This window comes from Rhinopithecus bieti, unplaced genomic scaffold, assembly GCF_001698545.2.
Source record: "Rhinopithecus bieti isolate Rb0 unplaced genomic scaffold, ASM169854v2 scaffold_5216, whole genome shotgun sequence".
In the NCBI taxonomy this organism is placed as follows: Eukaryota; Metazoa; Chordata; class Mammalia; order Primates; family Cercopithecidae; genus Rhinopithecus; species Rhinopithecus bieti.
Window position 1 is genome coordinate 1,475,555 of NW_016805021.1, and position 23,446 is coordinate 1,499,000.

The window sequence follows — 23,446 nt, forward strand, 5'->3', positions numbered from 1 at the left end:
AAAAAAAAAAAAAAAAAGTGTTACATAGATAGCTCCACATGGATTCTTTCATTCCTGGATGATATCAGGCACTCCTTTTCAATCCTTTTCCCCTTCTCATTTTTAAAGGTTAAGGAAACATCATTTTTGCGAAACACCATAGCTGAATGCCAGGCTTGCGGTAAGTGCTTTCCTAGTAATGGGCTCGCCTGAGTCGGATGATGCAGGCTGATGAAGGGCTTGCGGTGAGTCTGCGTTAACCGCAGTTTCTGAAGGTCTACCACATAGTTGGAGGGGAGGGAGGAAAAGTTCAATAGGAAACTAAATTTTGTTTTGTCTTCTGTATATGTTCCTGGCGGTGAATAAGCCTGTGGATGATTGTTTTCCTCTAGGTCCTCTCAAGTTTCAGTCTCCAACCCCAAGCACAGTGGTACCCCCAGCACCCCCTGCACCGCCAACACGCCCACCTCGTCGGTGTGACTCCAACCCATGTTTCCGAGGTGTCCAATGTACCGACAGCAGAGATGGCTTCCAGTGTGGGCCCTGCCCCGAGGGCTACACAGGAAACGGGATCACCTGTATTGATGTTGATGAGGTAAAAGTTCACTTAGACCAGGAGGGAATCCCTAAGTATCTTCCTCACCCTGCAGCTTTTGGAAAAAGAAGCCAGGCTGATGATTAAGGGCTGACTTGAGCTGTCCTCCAGGCTCCATCAAAACTACTTGCTTGGAGACCCTGAGACACAGGGATGGCGGAAGGAGACATGACCCAAGGTTATGGCTGCATTTGTCATTTTTCCTCTGCGTTTCCAACTCTTCTACTGGTCCATTGGCTACAGTGCTGAGGTTTCTGCTTTACACGCTGACATTTGCATTGGTTATTTCTCTTAAGCAGTCTGTGCTACAATTTTGTTTTTCCCCCACTTTTGCAAATGTGGAAGGGGAGGATTTTTGTAAGGGTATATTTCAGGAGTCACCATGGATTTCTTCAGGCTTCCTAAAATAAAGGAGCAGAGGGGAATGTCACACCAACGAGGGGGAGGCCCTGTAACCTATTAGTAACTAAACGTGCCCAGGGAGGGCCCCAGAGGAGGCACATCCAGCTGTTTGACTGGCTGGCAGAGCCCTAGAAGAGACTGTTTCAACACCGTGGTTTGGCAGGCCAGGCCCAGTGGCTTAAACCTGCAATCTCAACACTTTGTGAGACCAAGGCGGGAGGACCACATGAGCTCAGGAGTTTAAGACCAGCCTGGGCAACAAGACAAAACCCTACCTCTACAAAAAATATGATCATTACCTGGGCATGGTAGCATGTGCCTGTGGTCCCAGCTACTCTGGAAGATGAAGTAGGAGGATTGCCTGAGGCAGGAGGTTGAGGCTGCAGTGAGCCATGATGGCACCACTGCATTCCAGCCTGGGCACGACCCTGTCTCAAAACAAACAAAAAACATGGTTAGGCAATCACCAGTCCAGTCGCAAAGTAGTGTTCATAGCAGGTAGCAAGGCTGCCACCAAAATGTGCCTTCAATGTGCCTTTCTCTTCCCACCCAGCCAGAGGAAGGCTGAAAGGAGAAGCACAGGGGAGAGACACAGGTAGGGAACTTAGGCACACTGGCTCCCTGGGGCTCCTGCAGGCCCTTGGTAACGTTAGTAACACTCAGCTGATTACCTTCCCTGGTAGTAAGCAATTAAGATGGTCTCTAGTAATCCCTCAATTGGAGAAACATCTGCACACATTTCACTGAAGTGCATCTGGTTTTTATCTGTGAGCTGGAATTTTCCTCTTTCTGAAAGGGCAGGAAGTGGTCATGTTTTTTACATTAGTTGAAGTGGATTTAAAAAAAAAAAAAGAACCAATCTCCAAGCTTCTTAGAGCCTTGGAATAGCATGGACTTGACAGGACATGGAGGCAGGCACAGGCCCTGAGGGATTATGTGGTACTGAAGAGGCACCGGCCCTGGCTTTGCCTTCTTGAGGTCTTTCTGACTGAGTAGTTGGTTTGCTGATGCTTTTGGAGTCATCTTAATAGCCAGCTAAGTGGTCCAGAGACGTAGTGCTTTCACAGAGATTTGCAAATTCGGTGTCAGAATATCAGGGAGCTTATTACATTGAGAGGTAGGCTGGTTAATATCAAGGACCATTTCAACATGGATGTTGCCATTATTCTACAATACAGCAGAGCCCACTAAAAAGCAACGTTAGATTGTGCAGTCAGAGATTCAGTGGGTAACTGGAGTTGGAAGCCTTTATTTCCTTTTATTATTTTTTGCACCAAAAGATAGTTAAATGACTAAACAAGTATGTGCAAATAGATGAAGAAAAGTTGGAGTGTTTTCTCGGTGTGGCTAAAGACTTTGGACTTTTTTGTCTTCAGTGCAAATACCATCCCTGCTACCCAGGCGTGCGCTGCGTGAATTTGTCTCCTGGCTTCAGATGTGACGCCTGCCCAGTGGGCTTCACAGGGCCCATGGTGCAGGGTGTTGGGATCAGTTTTGCCAAGTCAAACAAGCAGGTAGGCTGAAGTCATGGTTTCTATTCATTTCTCATCTTAACAGAACAACTGTGGTTGGTTCCCACCTCTTTGGTGTAACCCTTTACCTCCTTGAGCAGCCAAGGCCATGTGGAATGTCATGGTGCAAAATGAGCAAATTAGGAAGTTTTTCAACCATTTCTAAGTATTTACATTTATAAAACCTAGAAGGGAGGAAGCTTTTAAGATGGGATAATAGAGTATTACTGGAAAAACAGTAAAAGGGGTAATATGGCTATTGGCATAATTTCCGGCTTATTTTGTTGATGGCCGTTGAACATTTTGTCCTGCAGAATAAGTTGAGAACCAGGGAAACAAAAGCTTTGAAAAATTAGGTCACTTTTATAGAGTCATTGTTGCCAATCCGAAGCTGTTTCAGAGATGAGGGGATTTTAAGAGTAGAAATAATCCCCCAAGGCAACCTCCCCTTTTTCTTATGTAAGCTCTAAATTGCCATAAAGCACTTGAGTACTTCTTGACAGTCTCCATTTATTTCCAAATGTTCTACTATATCCTGGTCATTATTTAACTGACTGACTGTGAAATTCTTTTTGATGTTTTAGCCCTTAAAATGGTTGGTCTATAAATATATTTTACTACCTTAGGGAAATTATTAGCTTTGAAGAAGGGCAGGGGTTTATTATTTCCTAGCTGCCTATCAAAGGGTTCTAGAGGGCATGATTTTTTAGACTAGAAAAGGTAGACAAGCTAGACATGTAGGAATGACAAGAAGCTGTTAGAGTCCTCTAAAGACAGAATCTCTAAGAACAAACCAAGGAAATAGACAAAACAAAATACAAGGTACTTGGTGTAAGGTAGTAAGGAACGCTTCTCAATAGACTTCCAGTAACATGGCAGACAGAACTGAAGTGGAAGGGAGCCACCTTGCTAAAATTTAACAGCAAATGTTACTGCATTCCAAAGTCAAAAGAAATAAAAGGAAATGACGTAGTGTCCAGAAACAGAGAGAAAACTCAAAGCCGGAACTGTGACTAAGAACTGATGCCACAGCAGATCCTGGGAGGTGGGAGCCAGGTCCAGGTCCTAGGAACGGGGACCTGGCTTTTACCACCTGTGTGGAGTGGATGCAGCAATGTAGTCTGGGAACTTTGGAAAGGCCTAACACCCCTGCATAAGTCCAGGACCCTCAAAGAACCACCCTATCCATTACAAGGAGACAGGAAAACTTGACTAGCCCTAAGAAACAATAAAGAAGCTTGACTTCAGCTTGAAGACATGCTTGACAAAAATGAAAATTGCCCACAACAAATGTGGCACACATACAGTGTGGAACACATACAGTTACGAGTTCCAAATCTGTGTTATACATATAATGCAGAAACACAAGCCAGAAAATTAAAGTCATAACCAGCCATGAAAAGGTAAAATCCCCAGGGCCCTGTCTCAAGTCAAAGACACACCACTCTGTAAAGACACGCCAAAATTCAGGGCCAGTGGAATGCCCACAGGCAAAATCTGGGCTACTGAAGATATGCTCATAAACAAAAATGGCAGTTTATAAACTACCACGAGGAAACATGATAAATATAAAGTAAATATAAAAAGGTAAAGAAATAAATACCATACTTAAAGAACAGGGCAATGTCCCATCTGAACAACATGGCAAAATCCCATCGCTACAAAAAAATACACACAAAAAAATTAGCTGGGTGTGGTGGTGCATGCCTGTGGTCCCAGCTACCTTGGGAGGTTGAGGTGGGAGGATCACCTGAGCCTGGGAGGTCGAGGCTGCAGTGAGCTGTGATCGTGCCACTGCACTCCAGCCTGAGCAACAGAGCAAGACCCTGTCTCAACAACAACAACAAAAGTGTAGGACAATGTGAGAAAAACAGACAAGTTTGAAAAAGAGCCAAATAAAACTTTTATCAGTGGAAATCATTGACCTTAACTAAATAGATGGGCAAAACAGATTAGACACAGCTTCGCAGGGAATTCATAGGCTAGGAGGTGAATTTAAAGAAATCATCTAGAACACAGCACAGAGAAATAAAGATATGAAGCATATAACAAGAGGTTAGGAGTCAAAAGAAGATATTAACGAGGAAGTCCAATATTCATCCAACTGTAGTTCCAAAGAAAGACTAGAAAGCAGTTGGGGGAAACTGAGAATGTTCCAGAATTGAAAAAAGCTAAGAATCTTCAGATAGGAGAACTACACTGAGTCCCAAGCAAGATAAAAAAAAACTTTCCTAACCTAACAAGTTGGTAGAACAGATGAATTACACAAGTTGTCTTTTCTGAATAACTTTCAATGCCATGAAAGCAATTCTCATTTGCAATTAGGTTAAGTACAAACTGGTACAAATGCAGGGAGATGGCACAAATAACCCTCAGATTACTATTCTACCTGAAATTCTGCATCTTCACTTCACACAAAGATAGCAAAACAAAGGAGATTTATTTGCATTTCTATTTAAGCAGCATGTCTCGCTAAACTTTCTTTGAACTTTTCTGCACTAGGTCTGCACTGACATTGATGAGTGTCGAAATGGAGCATGCGTTCCCAACTCGATCTGCATTAATACTTTGGTAAGTATTTCTCACAGCTGTTGTTATCAAAGCAGAACTGGTTATTAAAACAAGTGTATGTTTATAGACCATAGCTTCCAAACACACCTAGAACATGTGGGCATAATGTATTTGATTGGCAGAATAAGGGCAAAAGTTTATGCTAATAAAGTGTTTGAGTAATTGTGTAAGTAATTTTTATGTAAGAATACTTTTATAAGTGCCAAGTTTGTCCTTTATTTTCTACCAAAGTTGCAATATTAGGCTATTAGATAACTATTTATTGAATAAATTATTACTCCTGTATTTTAAAATTGCAAAGAGCTTGGTAGTTGATGTTAATAGTTCAGTATTTTACTGGTGACTATACAATCCCCAAATGTCATTCTTTATTTTCATAAAACTTTTCAATCACGAGGTCAGGAGTTCGAGACTAACCTGGCTAACACAGTGAAACCCTCTCTCTACTAAAAATACAAAAAAAAATTAGCCAGGCCTGGTGGCAGGCGCCTGTAGTCCCAGCTACTCGGGAGGCTGAGGCAGGAGAATGGCGTGAACCTGGGAGGTGGAGCTTGCAGTGAGCCGAGATCGCGCCACTGCACTCCAGCCTGGGTGACAGAGTCTCAAAAAGAAAAAAAACAGACTCAGTCTCAGAAAAAAAATTTTAAAAACTTTTCACTGTATTAAATTAAAGTGCTTAGCACTTAGGGATGGCTATAACTTAAGTATTCAGATATGGGTTTTATTTCTGAAAGTTCCTATCAAACTATGTCCAAGATGAAAGATGTACCAGAATAGACTATCAAGAAAAGAACTACTGATTACGTGTATGACTATTTGAAAGTTATCCAACCTCTAGGTTCCTTGTTTCCTTGTAAGTAAAAGCACTTGACATTTATCGAGTCACTTATTTTAATCCTCACAACAACCTCATAAATGGGTATTATTATCCACATTTTACAATTGAAGAAACTGAGGCACAGAAATATTACATCATTAAGTCCAGGTGTGGTGGAGCATTCCTATAGTCCCAACTCCTCAGGAGGCTGAAGCTGAAGGATCATTTTGGTCCAAGAGTAGTTTGAGGTTACAGTGAGCTGTGATCGGCACTGCACTCCAGTCTGGGTGACAGAGGGAGACCCCGTCTCCAAAAAGAAAATAAAGGAATGTTACGTATTTATACTAAGGTCACACATCTTAGAAGACTTCCAGGTTGGCTACAGAGCCCGAGTTCTTCTCCACAATGCTATATTGCTTAGGAATCGATGGGGATTTATTGCTTCTCAGCTTTCACCACGACAAAGTAGTCTGCAAATAGATTTGCGAGATCTTGGTGTAAAGGTAATAACTGAGCCACCTAGAGAGAAGGAAAGTAGACAGTAAATAGAACTCCAGGAAACCCCAAAAATGAAGGACTAGGCCAAGGAAAAAGAGCAGAAGCCAGAAAAAGGAGCAAGTGGACAGCATCACCAGGGAGACTGAGAGACTGAGACAGGTCGCTGGAAAGCGTGCTTTGGATGTGGCAATTAAGAGGTTGTGAGTGACTTAAATCATTAAACTGCATACTTCAAATGGATGTCTTTTACGATCTGTAAATTTTATGTCAATAAAACTGCACAAGATGAAAAAGTTCTGAGGATCTAATATACAGCATGGTGACTTAGTTAATAATACTATGTCATATATATGAAATCTGCTAAGAGAGCAGATCTTAGGTGTTCTCACTGAAAAAGAAAAAAGGGGAGGGCAACTATGTGAGTTGATGGATATGTTACTTAACTGACCGGTAATGATTTCACAATGTATATGTCTATCACATCATCACACTGCACACTTTCAATATATTCAGTGTTGTCAATTATACCTCAACGATGAAAATTTTAATTTTGATTTTTATATATTATAAAATATATATTACATATATTGTGTGCAGTGTGATTATATATATTATGTATATATTATATCTATAAAAGCTAAAAAAAAACCTGGCCCCTGAAGTGTCACTGCAGTGGAGCTGACAGCTCATTTGTCAGTTTCTCAGCCTGCCTCATCAGAAATTCTCAATGCAGGCCACCAGCATTTCTCTGTGCACCCATTCCTTTGTCATTCCACTGAAAAGAGCCAGAGGAACAGCAAGAAGAAAAATTAACTTGCTTCTTAAGCAGATGGTCTCCCTGTCCCCAGAGTAAGCTTCTCACACTACCTCCCAGGACTTCACTGGAACTTTTGGCCCCTCCCCTTATGCCCTCCACGGTGGCACGGGCAACTCAGTGTCACTGCTTCACCGTGCAGCCCTCTTCCCTCACTTCTATTCCGTGTTTGTCTGAGTGGCTGGACACAGCCTCTAGTCTGATGGTGTTTTCACCAACATTCACATGATCTTACATGTAAGCAGAGAGGCAGGCATGGGTCTGATGCCTGAATCCTGCCAGCAATGAGTATCTGTGAAAATAGACACAATAACCATACCTTTGCTCAAACTGTACCTTTGCTCACAGCTTTCAGCTCATCACCTGATCTTTGTTCCCTGCAGGGATCTTACCGCTGTGGGCCTTGTAAGTCAGGGTATACTGGTGATCAGATAAGAGGATGCAAAATGGAAAGAAACTGCAGAAACCCAGAGCTGAACCCTTGCAGTGTGAATGCCCAGTGCATTGAAGAGAGGCAGGGGGATGTGACGTGTGTGGTAAGTTGTTTTTTGACTTCCTCTATCATTTTCCTCTTCATTTCTGACTTCCTCTATCATTTTCCTCCTCCATTTTAACATCACCTCTCTCCAGTTTCTACGTGCTTCGGGGTAAAAGTACTTCAAAATGAAAGCATTGCAATCAAAATGAACATGGAGTGTAATAGGAACAGGGTCCACTGAGTTTTTGGGGAGCAGCCTGACATCCATCTAACCATCAGCTGCCTTTTCTCTCCCTCTTGGCTATGGGGCAACACTGTCTACTTGGGCACCTGAATGCCAGAGCCTCCAGTGAAGCCCCAGCTCCCAAGCACCTTCTGTGGAAAGGCCCAGAAGCCAGCAGCAGGGAGGTGCAGGAACATTCTTCTCCCCTTTCCTTCTTCTGCCCCGTCTACTTGCCTGTATAATGACAACATACCTGCTGTCATCTCTAACTGTCCTCATCCTTACGACTTCCACAGTGTCTGCCTGGACACTCCTGTTGGGGGTGGGCCGCTGTGGAGATGTGGGGGCTGTCTAGGCCCTCGGGGAGAAACCTCCCGTCTCCTGCAGGTGACTGGCAGGGGCCAGATGGTGCCATGCTCTATGTCTACCTCCACTCCAATCAGGGACAGCTCCATGAATGGTCACACCTCCTGTGCATTATCCAGCCCTGGAGCTGATCTGGGGAGGGGAGACTGGGAAGAGAGTAGAGCAGTCACAGCAGGGCCTGACATGGGTCTCATGCTGAGCTTGTAGTGGGCCCTATGTGAAGGAGAGGGTGCGCTCTGGCCATCCATTCCCAAATCCAAGGATCCAGAGTCCTGGGGATCCTAGGCACTGAAAAATCAGCAGACTTCAGCTGCCCCCCTCCTCTGCACTTCCTGGGGTACCAGGCCTTTGGCAGGTGGCCTGTCAGACTCTGAATTCACCGGTCCACAGTGATCAGCCCTGAGCAGCAAGATGGATCCTTAGAGCCCTTTTCCATCTTCTTTGTCTCAAAGTTATGCTTCTTTGTCTTGATGCATGCACAGTTTTCCACAATGAGCCTATCACTTTTCAAATAGGAAAAATCAGAGTCAAAAATTAGTTAAATAAACAAATATAATAAAGTCAGCCCTCCGTGGCAATACAGATATTCTGTAACAAGGTCAGATGGAGGAATGTGCTGTATCAGAGAGGGAATAACCCCAGCAAGTTCCTGAATTCCTCATGGTTGGGCTTGTTTATTACCAAAAAGCAGTCATTGAGAAGCAAGTGTATATCTCTGTTGAAATCCCCATTTACTGTGAACAAATTGACAACTCCCCTGGGATGGTGGGTGATGGGGCTCTTAATATGTTTTTGAATTTGTAATAAGGCACAACGACAGATGGTAAAGGATTAATAAACTTGGTGTGACTACTAAAATAATTGAATCTGCCAGAAAATGGCTCATTAAAAATGTATTTGTTCCTAGAGGACATTTTTTCCTCATTAAAGTGAGTCAAGGACCAACCTCATGGATCAACCTTCCAGGCCTTCCAAAGGCCCTGCTGGGGCAAGTGAGCAGGAACCAGGAGCCCGGTAGGGTCTCTCTGGAGTCCTGCCTCCTGAATCCTGGTTGCAGAGGGAGAGCACAGATGATTGAGAATAGGCAGGCTGCGGCTGAGGAAGTCACTGGTCTGAAAGCTCCTTATTTTGGGTAGTGAGGCCAGGAAATTTAACCTGTGCTCACATAAGTCTGATTTCCATTGGCCCAGACTCTGCTCCTCAGACTCTCTCCCTCCTCCCTCCTTTATCTTCGATCCCAGGTCAGCTTTCTCTCTCTCTGCATTTCCAGTTTCCTGTGACCTTCTGGGTCCCCTCTTCCTGTCTCCCTTCTGCTGCTCTGCCTGTTCCTGGAAGCGGAAGCGGGAGTGGGAGGGAGAGTTTTCTCTCTACGTCTCCCTTTACATCTTTTGAACAGTGAACCATCACACTACTCAAGTGCAATTAAATAGTTTCTAAGCCCCACTCAACAAGGCTGAGTGACTCTGGGCCCTCCCCCTGGGAATGAGCAAAGGAGCAGAGAGGCCCTTGTCAGCCACCAGCTCCCTGCCAGGCTCAGCTTCCCAGGCCTCTGATGGGCTTTCCCTTTACAGTGTGGAGTCGGTTGGGCTGGCGATGGCTATGTCTGTGGAAAGGATGTGGACATCGACAGTTACCCTGATGAAGAACTGCCATGCTCTGCCAGGAACTGTAAGAAGGTAAGGGGTGTTGGGGTGACAGCAGGCACACATGCACTGTGGCTTTCCAAAGTCACATCTTCTATGGGGAGAGGTTCTATGGATCTAATTTAAAATTGCACTTGTAAAGTAGCTGTATCTCAGATGAAGTGAAACAGCCACCAACAATAAAGCCACAGTGTCTTGAGGTCAGAAACAGTTACTGGCTTAACACAAATGTAGGATGTCATTCAGAACTGCGTTTTCCCCTTAAGGACAACTGCAAGTATGTGCCAAATTCTGGCCAAGAAGATGCAGACAGAGATGGCATTGGGGACGCTTGTGACGAGGATGCTGACGGAGACGGAATCCTGAATGAGCAGGTACCTGCTTTGCTGGGAGGGCCTGTGAATTGCCATGTACCAGGGATGATGGGAGAAAGCCTGTGAAGTCAACTATGTATATGAATCATCCCAAATGTTAGTTTCCATGCCTGCATTCCACGGCACTGCAGCTTTTTACTCCATAAGATTCACAAATGTTTGAAATATAAAACTGACAAATTTGGGCCACCAGAGTTCTGACTCTTCCTAACAATGGGGGAAAGTGGATTTAGTAGAAGTCTGAGTGATGTTCTATCCTTTCATCTTTTTAGGATAACTGTGTCCTGATTCACAATGTGGACCAAAGGAACAGTGATAAAGATATCTTTGGGGACGCCTGTGATAACTGCCTGAGTGTCTTAAATAATGACCAGAAAGACACGGATGGGGATGGAAGAGGAGATGCCTGTGATGATGACATGGATGGAGATGGTAGATTTGTCGTGCTTTTGTCTTTTATCTGGGATTCAATTGACCTTGTTCCATTGTTCTCTCTCCAGAGTAGGAATAGAATGACTGATTCAGGGCCTTCCAGCTGTGGGTGGCTCACTGTGGCCTGCATCTGGAGGGCCCAAGGTGGACTTGTGTCTGTGGAAGGAGACTCCACAGCCCACTCCACTACTTAATGGCTCTGGATGTTTCCAGGACTCTGTATCATTGCCAGAAACTTTGTAGGACCCCTTCAAGCAGTGTCTTGTCAGGGTGTGTCTTTGTGGGCATCTCCCTTCCCATTTCTACCTCTCCTCACTCGCCACTAGACCTTCTACATGTGAGAGACCCAGAAGTGGAGAACTGAATGAGAAGGCATTGAGCAGGGTCACAGATTACACATCACAGGCTACACATCACACTGTGGGCCCTTGAAGGAAAAATCTTTTCAAAATACCACCTGCCCCAACACACACACACACACACACCCCGCTCCAGAACATGCACACCCCCCCTAAAACATGACCTCACCTTCTGCAAGCCTAACTGATGACCCATTTCCAGTGGTGTGCTGGTAAACAAACCACAGAAAGCCCTGGTTGGTAGCATTTGCCAGTTTCCATGAGGTAACTCCATACTGTCCTCATTGCTGATTTCAAGCTACCAATGTGACATCATCAAACACAAAACTGAAAAGAAAGAGGGACACAAAGGACCCAGCTCCAGCACAACACTGCCTAGAGCCGTAGGGTCTCAGTCATAGCTCAGATACCCATGAGATCCTCCCTCTCCAGGGTCAGCCCATACAGCCATCATGATCCCCTCCTCTGGTTGCTATCATAGCCCTTGACATCTTGGACAAATTAGAATTCAGTCGACAAATACCTCTGAGAGCTGTTCATTTTTAAGTCTCCCAGAATCCATCCTTTGAAGCTACCTCTGGATAACTGCTGAAAAGGCTAGTCCCTATGTGACACTGGCCCAGGCAGAAGCAACTCATCATGTGCCTGATCTCTCCAGCACCTAGAAGTCAGTGACATCCCCCTGACTCAAGGTAGCATTTCTTTCTCACAGGAATAAAAAACATTCTGGACAACTGCCCAAGATTTCCCAATCGTGACCAACGGGACAAGGACGGTGATGGTGTGGGGGATGCCTGTGACAGTTGTCCTGATATCAGCAACCCTAACCAGGTTAGTAGGATACTGGGGAATTCAAACTCCAGGCTGAATTCCTCTATGCAAAGACTCATTTAAGATGGGTGTCTAGAAAAACAGCAGAGCCTCTTAGCTGTTGCCACTTACCTAACAAAGCAGGGGTGGAGAAATGACACACCGTGGGCCTGAAGATGGTGGGATGAACACCACACAAGATCGGAAGCCCTAGGGACTATCTCCCAGGCTGTCGATTGCCTGTGAGGTTAGTAACACAAGCTTCATGATGCTCAGTACAAGTATTTTTCCTGCAGAAGGGAAAATGGAACATGGAAATTAACCATTGGGAGCCTTGTGTCCCTTTAGTCCTGAAACCCCTACACAGCCTATGTATGGACATTTCAGATTAAGTTCAGCCAGTGATGTGTTGCATCTCCCTTCTCACTCCTCCTTCCTGTCTGGATAATTGGGTATGATGTGTCATTTATTTTTAAAGCCCTGAGACAGGGGAGTCATGGTTGCCCTCTGTGACTCACTCACGATTTTGGCCAAATTTCAAATTGCAGAAGCAAAGCAAAATCAACTTGTCTTCTCCCCGTGCCTATGGCTGGCTCCCTCTGACCCATGCCGGAGTTCCATGCCTCCACCTGCCACCATGCTGCCCCAGCGCCCCTTTCCAATCAGCTCATCTGGTGTGTGGGCAGCCCATCCATGTAGCTTGGTATTTTAGAAGGCTTTTTTGAAAATTCAGCATTGTGCCTACACCAATATGGTGTTGTCCTTTTGCAGTTTTGCACCACCCCAGTTCCAGAGAAATAATTCCCCAAATCCAATGATGAGTGAGGTCTGACTTCTCTGGAACATTCTGTATATGCAGGCCCAGGAATAAATAACATGTGCTGTTCTCTTTGCAGTCTGATGTGGATAATGATCTGGTTGGGGACTCCTGTGACACCAATCAGGACAGGTACGGCATGTCTCCCAACTGCAGAGAGCCAGATGCAACATCCGGAGAGGGTTTTAAATTTCAGAACTTCCTGCCGCTCCATTCCTTGGGATCTCTCTGGGTTGACTGAACTGCTGGTGGGATAATAGCCCTGCCTTTGGTCAGGATTACCATGAAAATTCTCCCTGAAAGTTCTGTATAGGGGATAATGGTGTCAGAATAGGTTACTAGGCACTCCAGCAAGTAAGATCTATTTCAGGAGAGGTAATATAGCATCATGCTGCACAGATGGGCTCTGGAATAAGACAGCTAGATATAAATCTCAGCTCCTTCTCTTACATGCCAGCTAACCTTATACTAATACTTATTACCTAATACTTCTGTGCCTCAATTTTCTCATCTGTAAAGTGAGGATGACAGTAGATCTAGCTAATAGGACCATCGTGAAGATTGAGTTGATCCATGGAAAGTGCTTATTATGGTTTCTGTTACATACATAGCACTCAATAGATATTAGCTCTTTTATTTATTTATTTATTTTTTATTTTTTGAGACAGAGTCTGGCTCTGTCGCCCAGGCTGGAGTGCAGTGGCCGGATCTCAGCTCACTGCAAGCTCCGCCTCCTGGGCTTTCGCCATTCTCCTGCCCCAGCCTCCCGAGTAGCTGGGACTATAGGCGCCCGCCACCTCGCCCAGCTAGTTTTTTGTATTTTTTAGTAGAGACGGGGTTTCACTGTGTTAGCCAGGATGGTCTCCATCTCCTGACCTCATGATCCGCCCGTCTCGGCCTCCCAAAGTGCTGGGATTACAGGCTTGAGCCACCGCGCCCGGCCGCTCTTTTATTTTTATAATCTTTCAGCTCAGGAAAACTTCACCATCATCCCAAAATAGAAGGCTGTCAGTTTGCTGAGGGATTGCTATTATTTTCTGGAAATTTCCTTGAAATTTTTAAAATTCCATTCCCCTTACTTAACTGGAACTGTTCTGTGGAAGTGAGTTTTGTCAACCTTCCTAGCTCAACACGATGGAGTCCTACATTAAGACTCAAGGCTGGATCAACTGATCAGATACTGGAAGAACATCACCAAAAACAGACGTGTACCACTCAGCCCTAGAGGCACCTGCAAACCAAGGTTCTAAACCCTTTCATCTCCTTAGGGAATTCTTACAAAGGCAGCTAGGACAAGGATGAGAGTGAAAGGATTCTGAAAGACAAAGCAAAAAAAGAGGTAATTTCTCTCCTGATAACGTGGATCAGAGGTTGCCCTGCAGAAACCAGTTCTTGACCCAAATCTTACTCAAGGACAACTCCTATGAAGCCACGTCTCTCTTTTTTCTGGAGATGGAGTCTTGCTCTGTCACCCAGGCTGGCATGATCTCAGCTCACTGCAACCTCCACCTCCTGGGTTCAAGCAATTCTCATGCCTCAGCCTCCCGAGTAACTGGGATTACAGGTGTGTACCACCATGCCTGGCTAATTTCTGTATTTTTAGTAGAGACAGGGTTTCATCATGTTGGCCAGGCTGGTCTTGAACTCCTGGCCTCGAGTGATCCACCTGCCTCAGCCTCCCAAAGTGTGCATCTTTTTCATTATGCTCTGTGTCCTTGCTGCAAAGTACAAATAGTCATCCCTCAGTATCCCAGGGTATTGGTCCCAGGACATCCCTCTGCCCCCAGGATACCAAAATCCTCAAATACTCAAGTCCCTTATATAAAATGATGTAGTATCTGCATATAACCTATACCTGTCCTCCCATATGCCTTAAAAATCCTCTCTAGATTACCTAATACAGTGTAAATGCTAGGTAAATAGTTATTATACTGCAATGGTTTCTTGTTTGTATTATTTTATGTCATTTTTTATTGTTCTTTTTCACATCTTTTCAATCCTTAGTTGGTTGAATCTGCGGATATGGAACCGCAGATACAGAGGCCCGACTGTGCTAGCTAAGTGAACTTAAACATATTTCCCAGTCTCTTGGCATCGCAACTTCTTCACCTGCAAAGAGGAGATAATAAATGCATCGCACAGGTTATGGTGAAAATTCAAGATAATGTAGATAAAGCTCCCGGCACAGTGCTGGCCCAAGGGTGACATGCAGAAAGCAGGGGCCATGTTATTATTGGTATCACAGTACAAGAAAAGGCACGTCAGCAACAGAGCCTGACGTCAGATGTCCCTCTCTTCTTCCACAGGGAAGGTGGGACTGTATCCCGACAACTGCCCTAAATAATGTGCATCAAGAATGTTCCCTGGTGCAGGTCATCTTGCACTCTGACTACTATCTACATTAATTTCTAAAATATCCTATCCCACCAGCCTCTAGATATTTGCCCAAAACAAATGACTCATTCTGCTATGCTTTAATTCCCACAAAGTTGAACCTTGGAGAAGAGACAGGAACTGCTTGTTTTTACATAAAAACGTTCAGGGCTCTACAGAACGGCTGCTAATGGAAATAGCTCAGTCTTGTGTTTTATAAAGCAGGCCTGCTGCATGCATAGGGATTCTGCTGTTTGAGCCACATCATCTTCTGCTTGTCCAGGCTGGCTTCACTTTTGCTGGACTCTTTCTGTCCCCCTATACCATCTGGAAAGTGTGGCCATAGAGCGTGGTCTGGTCCCTGGCTTCCCTCTCCAAGAGGGTGCAGGGGTAGCTCCTGGCCCAGGATAGGCCGCAGGTGGACCAGGGCTAAAGGACTCCTAACTCTTTTCCAGAGTAACCATGAGCGGTCTCAGACTCCAGGACACCTCTTGGAGGCAGGGCAGACTCAGTTTCAGGTGACCTCTCAGCCCAGAAAGTCAGGTGGACAGAGAAGGAGAGTTCTGAGAAGTCCTTGAGACCAGCACTGAGGCTGGCCTACATGCTCCCCTCAGGAAGGCGTGGCCCTGTTCACTTAGCCCTTCTCCCCATGGTGTTCAGGTCTGAATCCTCATGGGATCCACTAGCCAGGGATTGTGAAGAGTAATATCCAGAAAACACTGTAGGACTTCCTAAGAGTCAGTACTTTTTCATATATTGAAATTTAATATGCAAAATCCTGATTTTCATCATTTAATCTTCACAACAACCCTATGACGTAGGTACTATTTTCATTTTACAGATGAGGACACTGAGCCATAGAGAGGTCAGGTATCATGCCTGAGGTCACATGCTGGCCAGTGCCTGAGCCAGGATTTACACTGGGCTGTCTGGTTCCACTGCCTGTCACTCTGTTCTCCTCATACGTCCTCTGAGTTGAATATTATCTAACAGTTCCCAGGGACTGATAGGAGCATCTGGTCACAAATAATAGAAATAGACCCTTATCTTCATGAGTAGGAAATGACTCACTTGTTTCAAGAGGTTGAGGATGGGAAGAACTGTCTCTGAGGCCCATAGGGCAGCCTTATCTAAGGGAATGACCCCAGTGGGTTTGATTTTAAAAGCCATCCCTGGTTTAAAAAAAAAAACCTCAAGCACAGACTGTCCTTCCTAAGAATGGATCCTTCCTGTTCCCGGCTGAACTGTGAGCCACATCACCTGTCCTTTCTCCCGCAGTGATGGAGATGGGCACCAGGACAGCACAGACAACTGCCCCACCGTCATTAACAGTGCCCAGCTGGACACCGATAAGGATGGAATTGGTGACGAGTGTGATGATGATGATGACAATGATGGTATCCCAGACCTGGTGCCCCCTGGACCAGACAACTGCCGGCTGGTCCCCAACCCAGCCCAGGAGGATAGCAACAGTAAGCAGGCTCAGCCCAAAGCTGCGCAGCACCCCTGGGCTCCCTTCAGCCAGGCCTGTGGGGGCATGCCTCTCTCCAGGCATCAACTCAGAACATCCCCAGCTCCCATCAGCTGCTTCTCCATACCCGGCCTCTCTGCATAGCTGTAGCTTGTGTGGACAGCAGATATCTGGTAGACACCAGTCTCCAACTAAGTCAGGACTGAGCTGCTTTGCATCTTCCTGAACAACCCTAGGATGCCATCACACAGGTCAGGGAAGCAGCCACACACTGTGGCTCAGTTCCCAAAGGACTTGGAGAGCTGCTCCACCATCTTACCTGTCACCTTCCACCTTCCACTGGGAGTCCCCGAAAAGGAGCAGGATAAAGAGAATGGCACAGAAGTGGTATATGCCAGGTTCACAAACGCAGATGCCTGCAGGGGCCAGGCAGATAAGAAAAGGTCTGCACCAAGCCAGACATGAGACAGCAGGGAGTGTTGGGGACTGCGGTGACCTGGAGAGGGTGTGCCCATCCACAGCAGTGCACATGCAAAAATGCCAGCACCTGAGCTGAACAACACACACGTGGGGGCCACATTCAGTCTAGGGGCCACCAGAAGTTAGTCTTAGAGATATTCTGGTAACAATAATTTCCCTGTTTTCTATACATTACAGTCCAGAAAGTGCTGTAGACATTTGCTTATGTGAGGTCAGGCTTAAGATCCACCAGTTGGTGAACCCAACTGTAGGTAATAAGAACTTCTATGGGGAGAGTGGAGGGCAACTGTTCAAACTGATCTTTCAAAAAGCTCTGGGAGGACTGGCCTGGTCACCCAGTACAAGGACTCCAGGATGGGACCTGGGACCAGCTCAGACATGACCCCAGGGCTCCTGTCCCAACACTGATGGGAAATCATGGCCCTGGTTGTGGGAGCTTGAGCCCTTCTGTTCCTCATGTAGCCCCTTTCCCTGCCAAGGAGTGGCAGTGGGTGTGAGCGCTATTGAGTTCCTGTCCTTTTCCACCCCACTCAGGCGACGGAGTGGGAGACATCTGTGAGTCTGACTTTGACCAGGACCAGGTCATCGATCGGATCGATGTCTGCCCAGAGAACGCAGAGGTCACCCTGACTGACTTCAGGGCTTACCAGACCGTGGTCCTGGATCCTGAAGGGGATGCCCAGATCGATCCCAACTGGGTGGTCCTGAACCAGGTGAGTGTCACATGGGCGGCAACGGCTCAGCCTTGCCTCTCAACAGAGCCCTTCTGATAGTGGTAGGTCATGTTTAGAGGGTGCAGACAATGAGCCAGGCATTCTTCACATCGCTCTTATTCCTCAAACAGCCCTATGACAGACTACTTCAATTATGCCCATTTTACAGAGGATGAAATTTTCTGCTACAGCTTTCATGATTGTAGCATCTTAATGATGGTAGCACTGTGGTAAGTAGCAGTTGGGACCCAGGCAGTCTGACCCTAGAACTGACACTTCTGATCTCTGCAGCAGACTGCCTTCTGCATATCCTCCTCATTGTGTAACCAAGAAAGGCAAGAACAGAGAGGCTTAGTAGATTTTCCAGAGTCACAGAGCAAGTCACATTGATTAGAAGTATATGTTGTATGTTCCCCAGTTAAAGGCCTGTTCAGTCAGCTTAAGTGACAGTCTCAGCAAACTTATTTCTATTCAGCTTTGAGCTTTTTTTAACCTTCTTTACAAGCACATGCTTTCTTTGAGCACATAACACAATAGAGCAACTATTCAGATGATGAAATCTTTATATGGAGGTCAGACATCACTGGCCACTCACTCATGGTGCCTGAGGTGTTCAGCTTCCTCAGGGTTACTTGACCCCTTCAAGACTGTTCTGAACTCCCTCACCTCTCTCTGCAGGGCATGGAGATTGTGCAGACCATGAACAGTGATCCTGGCCTAGCAGTGGGTACGTCCAGGGCCTCAGTTGCCACTCGCATAGAATTCTTCCAGCTACTAGTGTGGTTTGTCTGTTGTTCTAATCTTATCTGGTCCCTACAGGGTACACGGCTTTTAATGGAGTTGACTTCGAAGGGACCTTCCATGTAAATACCCAGACAGATGATGACTATGCGGGCTTTATCTTTGGCTACCAAGATAGCTCCAGCTTCTACGTGGTCATGTGGAAGCAGACAGAGCAGACATATTGGCAAGCCACCCCATTCCGCGCGGTTGCAGAACCTGGCATTCAGCTCAAGGTATTGGTGGTTTGAAGTCATTCATCGCCCTTTCTTCTGGACCCTTCATCTTTTTCCAGATATTGTGTTTTCCTATATGGCACTTAATCTAAAAAATTGATGCATTTATGCTAACGTTAGAGCCAGGGAAGACTACAGCTGACCCAGGCAGGGCCTTGCCTTCATTCCTGTGTACCAGCTACATTCTAACCTCTAATGGTGGGAATCCCAGCCTACGTGAGGTCAGAGAGAGGGAAGGTTTAGAGTGCACCTTCAGGCACACTGTGTTGGAAACTGGCTAATAAGTTTCATCGATAGGTCCAACTTTGTACAGGAGGGCTTGTGGGCTACTTCTGTCACTCCTGCTAGGACACAAGACTGACTTAAGTAGCCAGACGTTTGATGGGAGCCCTCATTGGGCAAATGTAGGGAGCAGTGGATTTGCAGCAGGAACAACATGGAATGTGTAGTGGAATACTGGGCAAGGCTTAGTAGTAAAAGGTTGGGGTCACCTCCATAGATATGACATTTAAGCGTTTATGCTTTGTTTCGAATCCAAGGCAGCCGGATGATAACCATGACTGTAACCTGGATCATCACTTCAGATCCAGGAAGTGGGAAGGGCGGTGCCTGGGTCCTGTCCTAAAACCTTGCTTGTGTCATCATCCAGGCTGTGAAGTCTAAGACAGGTCCAGGGGAGCATCTCCGGAACTCCCTGTGGCACACGGGGGACACCAGTGACCAGGTCAGGCTGCTGTGGAAGGACTCCAGGAATGTGGGCTGGAAGGACAAGGTATCCTACCGCTGGTTCCTACAGCACAGGCCCCAGGTGGGCTACATCAGGTAGGTGAAGGCCCCATCTCCTTACCTTGCCCTAGAAGCAAAGCACCCTCTGTTCTGCATCCCAGAGCCTTCACTTCTCTGAGCAGTTCTGACCTAGGATAGTCCCCAAGGACATGCCAGGACTTTTGTGACTGCAGGGTGGGGAACCTAGAAAAGAAGTTGGGGAGAAGGCACTCAGACTCAGACAGACCACCCGGACAGGACAGAAGGGCCAAGATGGGGAGAGAAGGAGCAGAGTTGAGGGGAGGACCCAGCGTTGTGGGGTTGGTGCATTTGGATGGCTGTGCCCTTCTGCCATGCTCTGAAGAGAAGCCTGAGGGTGGACATGCCAATCAGTATGAGGTAAGAGGTGTGGCAGGGTCTCTTTTCCACACCCTCCCCTGTGGCACCTCTGGGCCCTGTGTAATCACTTACTAGTGCACGTTTCACCCTGACTGCACTATGCCCCTTACAGTCTGTCTTCCCTACTGGATCACAAACTGCATGAGAGCAGCACTTGTATCTTTTTTTTTTGAGACAGAATCTCACTCTGTTGCCAGATGGGAGTGCTGTGGCATGATCTAGGCTCACTGCAACCTCTGCCTTCCTGGTTCAAGTGATTCTCCTGCCTCAGCCTCCCAAGTAGCTGGGATTATAGGCATGCGCCATCACGCCCAGCTAATTTTTGTATTTTTGGTAGAGATGGGGTTTCATCATGTTGGCCATCGTGATCCACACACCTCGGCCTCCCAAAGTGCTGGGATTACAGGCATGGGCCACCATGCCCAGCTGTATCCTATTTTATCTTGGTCTCCCCAGTGCCTAGCACAAAGCCTGGCATCTACTACACATGGCACGAACTAATCGTCATGTAAGCCAAAGTAGTCTGTCTTGTTTCTTTATAGGACTTTTTTTTTTTTTTTAAGTATTCTCGGGAGTTAGGAGGCTTAGGGCTGTATCTTTGAAATGTAGATAGTGTTCTTCATTTGAACTTGCAGCTCAACACCCATCCTAGCCTATGTAGTATATTGAGGAAGCAGTACTGAGTGCATTCTCCTCCTCAGGGCAGGAAAACAGCCTCGTGGAAAAAAGAAAGTCATGAGGGCAAATCCATGTTTCGTTTCTCTTTGTGACATTATGTCAAATGTACTCTTTTTGTCTCACAGTAAGATGATCATGTTCTCAGCCCTATTAAGCCCAATGCCCCTTTTTTATAATATTTTGAAATGCCCCCTTTTCCATCCCAAAATGGAATCATAGAAATTACAACCTACCTACACATATAATCTAGAAAATCAGTCTGAGCCCTAACAATATAATAGAGAAATAAGAATAACTTATAACAAAATAATTTAAATACTTGAGCACAGCCACACCAGAAGACAAAATGAAATAGACACTTGCACCCATACCTAGAATCACTATGCAGGTGACACTCTAACACAGACTGTTGTGTCAGTGACTTAAACGTTACACTGGTGTTGATGACAGCAATGTCAATTTCTCAAATGAACATTTTAGAATGTTAATTTTCAAACAAAGTATTCAGTAGTTTTCTCAATTTACCCTGGAAAATACAGTTTATATTAAAATGTGTGCAAAATATATTTGATGTTCACAAGTGAAAGGGAGTCAGGTTCTAGGCCCTGATAGTTGCTCTTTACCTACCCTCGTGTCTCTAGAAGTGTATGGAATGCAGGACAGGTTTTGATTGTTCTCTCTAGGGCATTGCACGCCATCCAGCATCCCTGGCTGCCATCACTCAGTGCCCCTGTGACAACCCAAAGTGTCCCCACAGATTCCTGCAACTCTACTTAGGGAGAGCTGAATCCTGTGGAGAATCATAACTCTGAGATTCCACTAAAAGAGAGAAATCAGACCAAAGGAAAGCAGAAGCCTTCAAGCATGGTATATAGACAAGGCAACTCACATGACAATGAAGACACAAAACTTTCTCACTTATGACATCAGGTTTGGTTTGATTTTTAACTCAAGTTTGATAGTGTGCCCAACATCATGTTAAGCCTTGTAAGAGACAGAAGTTGGGAAGAAACACCCCCCCAGACACACACACACACACACACGGACACACAAACGGTCCCTGCCCTCAGGGACTTCCAGTCTAGTAAGTAAGGTGGAACAGCTACAGCATAATCCAGGTCAGCGAAAAATGGAGCCTAAAACAGAGTAAAGACACAGGTGTGTGTAAGAAGTGGGGCCCCTGGGCCTCACAGTAGGCACTTTACCCGGGTTGGATTTCATGGAGACCCCTCCGGCTGTGTTGTCCGCAGGGTACGATTTTATGAAGGCTCTGAGTTGGTGGCTGACTCTGGAGTCACCATAGACACCACAATGCGTGGAGGCCGACTTGGCGTTTTCTGCTTCTCTCAAGAAAACATCATCTGGTCCAACCTCAAGTATCGCTGCAATGGTAACGTGCATTCTCGTTACTGTTCAATGTTGTTACTAGAATTAGTCAAATATTGCCACCTTATTTTTATACCGCACTTCCCCCCAAAAGCCCAACGCTCATACCACGTAGTCATTAAAACCTGATAGTCCCTGTGTACCAGAAGTAAAAAGCAGATCGCATTTATCCTATTTTATGCATGTGGAAATTAAGACCCACAGAATTTGACTGCATGGTTTAGGGTTTGGGGTTCAGTGAGAAATTCAGTCAGATTTAATTTACAGAAAGCCTTTATTTTTTCATGTAGTTAAAACATAATCATAGATGCAAAACCCACTCTGCCTGCTGATTTTCTGTAGGGCCGGGAAGGAGCATTCCTGGGCTTTAAGCCAACGGTTTGCAAAGCAGCCTGCAGGAGAAAATGGCGGCGAGGGCCTGCGGGGCCTCCTGGGCGGGCTAACAGCGCCCCCTACGGGATGCCTGCGCCTCGGGTAGGGGTCCGGGGTGGAAGGAACCTCGCTAACCTCCCTGTGCGCATTCCTATTGCAGACACCATCCCTGAGGACTTCCAAGAGTTTCAAACCCAGAATTTCGACCGCTTGGATAATTGAACCAAGAGAGCAATCCGTAACTGCTTTTCCGAACACTAAAACCATATATTTTTTAACTTCCTTTAATTTTCTTTATATACACTGTGGCTTTCTTTTACCAACCCAAATAAATAAAAATGTTTTATATGAATGTGGCAATAAAGGAGATCATTTTTAAAAACCGTGTTGCTCAGACATTGCTCTCGTGTGAGGGATCCCCGTTAACTTGCAGGGTGGTGGTTTCTTCTCAGACCCGGTAGCTGGTAAGATGAACCTGTGCGTGAATCACAAGGTCCAGGCCAGAGGTCTCATCTGGGGTCCCCCCCAGTTTGCTCCATACAAAAGGCCTAACCGTTCCATGCTCATCTCGGCAGCTTCCTTATTTTGGCTAAAGGGTCTCGAGAAACACGTGTTCGAGGGGGGCACCTTCCCTAGGAAGGCGTTTTTCTGACCTAGTCCTGGGACAGATTTGCCCAATTCTTTCTGATGCTCTCCACCCATCCCACACCTTCCAGACTTCTGTTCTGGTCCCTTCAACGTCATTCTTAAGCTTATTTATATATTTGGCTCCCCCTAGTGGATTATAAGCATATTGACAATAAAGGATCATGTCATTACAATCAATATCCCCACAGTACCTGAAATATAGCCAATAAATGTTTGCTGAATAAACGAAGAACGAATGAATGAATGCCTCAAGTGAAAGGACAGTAGAGTGTATATGATCATAAAAGCCCTCCTCAACTCAAAAAGTCACAACATATCCTCTATCTGTGGTACCAGTAGCTGGATGTACAGGGCAGAAACTTGCCTAATTTGTACACTAGCCTTTCTTGTATCTCAGTTGTAAGTCAAAGATACAAGCAAATTTGTGTAAGTTCTCTAGAAATTTAGTTTCAAAGA

General features: G+C 45.7%; 1 protein-coding gene across 1 annotated transcript in view; it reads left to right on the plus strand.

Annotated features, from left to right (window-relative positions):
* THBS4 (thrombospondin 4) overlaps positions 1 to 22,724 on the plus strand; it is a 53,852-nt gene extending 31,128 nt beyond the window's left edge. Inside the window, exons 6-22 of the mRNA XM_017870916.1 lie at positions 109 to 160; positions 372 to 574; positions 2,353 to 2,490; positions 4,990 to 5,058; positions 7,571 to 7,723; positions 9,826 to 9,930; positions 10,164 to 10,271; positions 10,544 to 10,703; positions 11,775 to 11,893; positions 12,769 to 12,821; positions 16,341 to 16,534; positions 17,548 to 17,726; positions 18,405 to 18,453; positions 18,546 to 18,742; positions 19,392 to 19,564; positions 21,835 to 21,974; positions 22,503 to 22,724. Of these exons, the coding sequence (XP_017726405.1) occupies positions 109 to 160; positions 372 to 574; positions 2,353 to 2,490; positions 4,990 to 5,058; positions 7,571 to 7,723; positions 9,826 to 9,930; positions 10,164 to 10,271; positions 10,544 to 10,703; positions 11,775 to 11,893; positions 12,769 to 12,821; positions 16,341 to 16,534; positions 17,548 to 17,726; positions 18,405 to 18,453; positions 18,546 to 18,742; positions 19,392 to 19,564; positions 21,835 to 21,974; positions 22,503 to 22,564 (2,154 nt within the window). The 3' untranslated portion in view covers positions 22,565 to 22,724. The remainder of the gene's footprint in view (positions 1 to 108; positions 161 to 371; positions 575 to 2,352; positions 2,491 to 4,989; positions 5,059 to 7,570; positions 7,724 to 9,825; positions 9,931 to 10,163; positions 10,272 to 10,543; positions 10,704 to 11,774; positions 11,894 to 12,768; positions 12,822 to 16,340; positions 16,535 to 17,547; positions 17,727 to 18,404; positions 18,454 to 18,545; positions 18,743 to 19,391; positions 19,565 to 21,834; positions 21,975 to 22,502) is intronic.
* Positions 22,725 to 23,446: the final 722 nt, after the last annotated feature.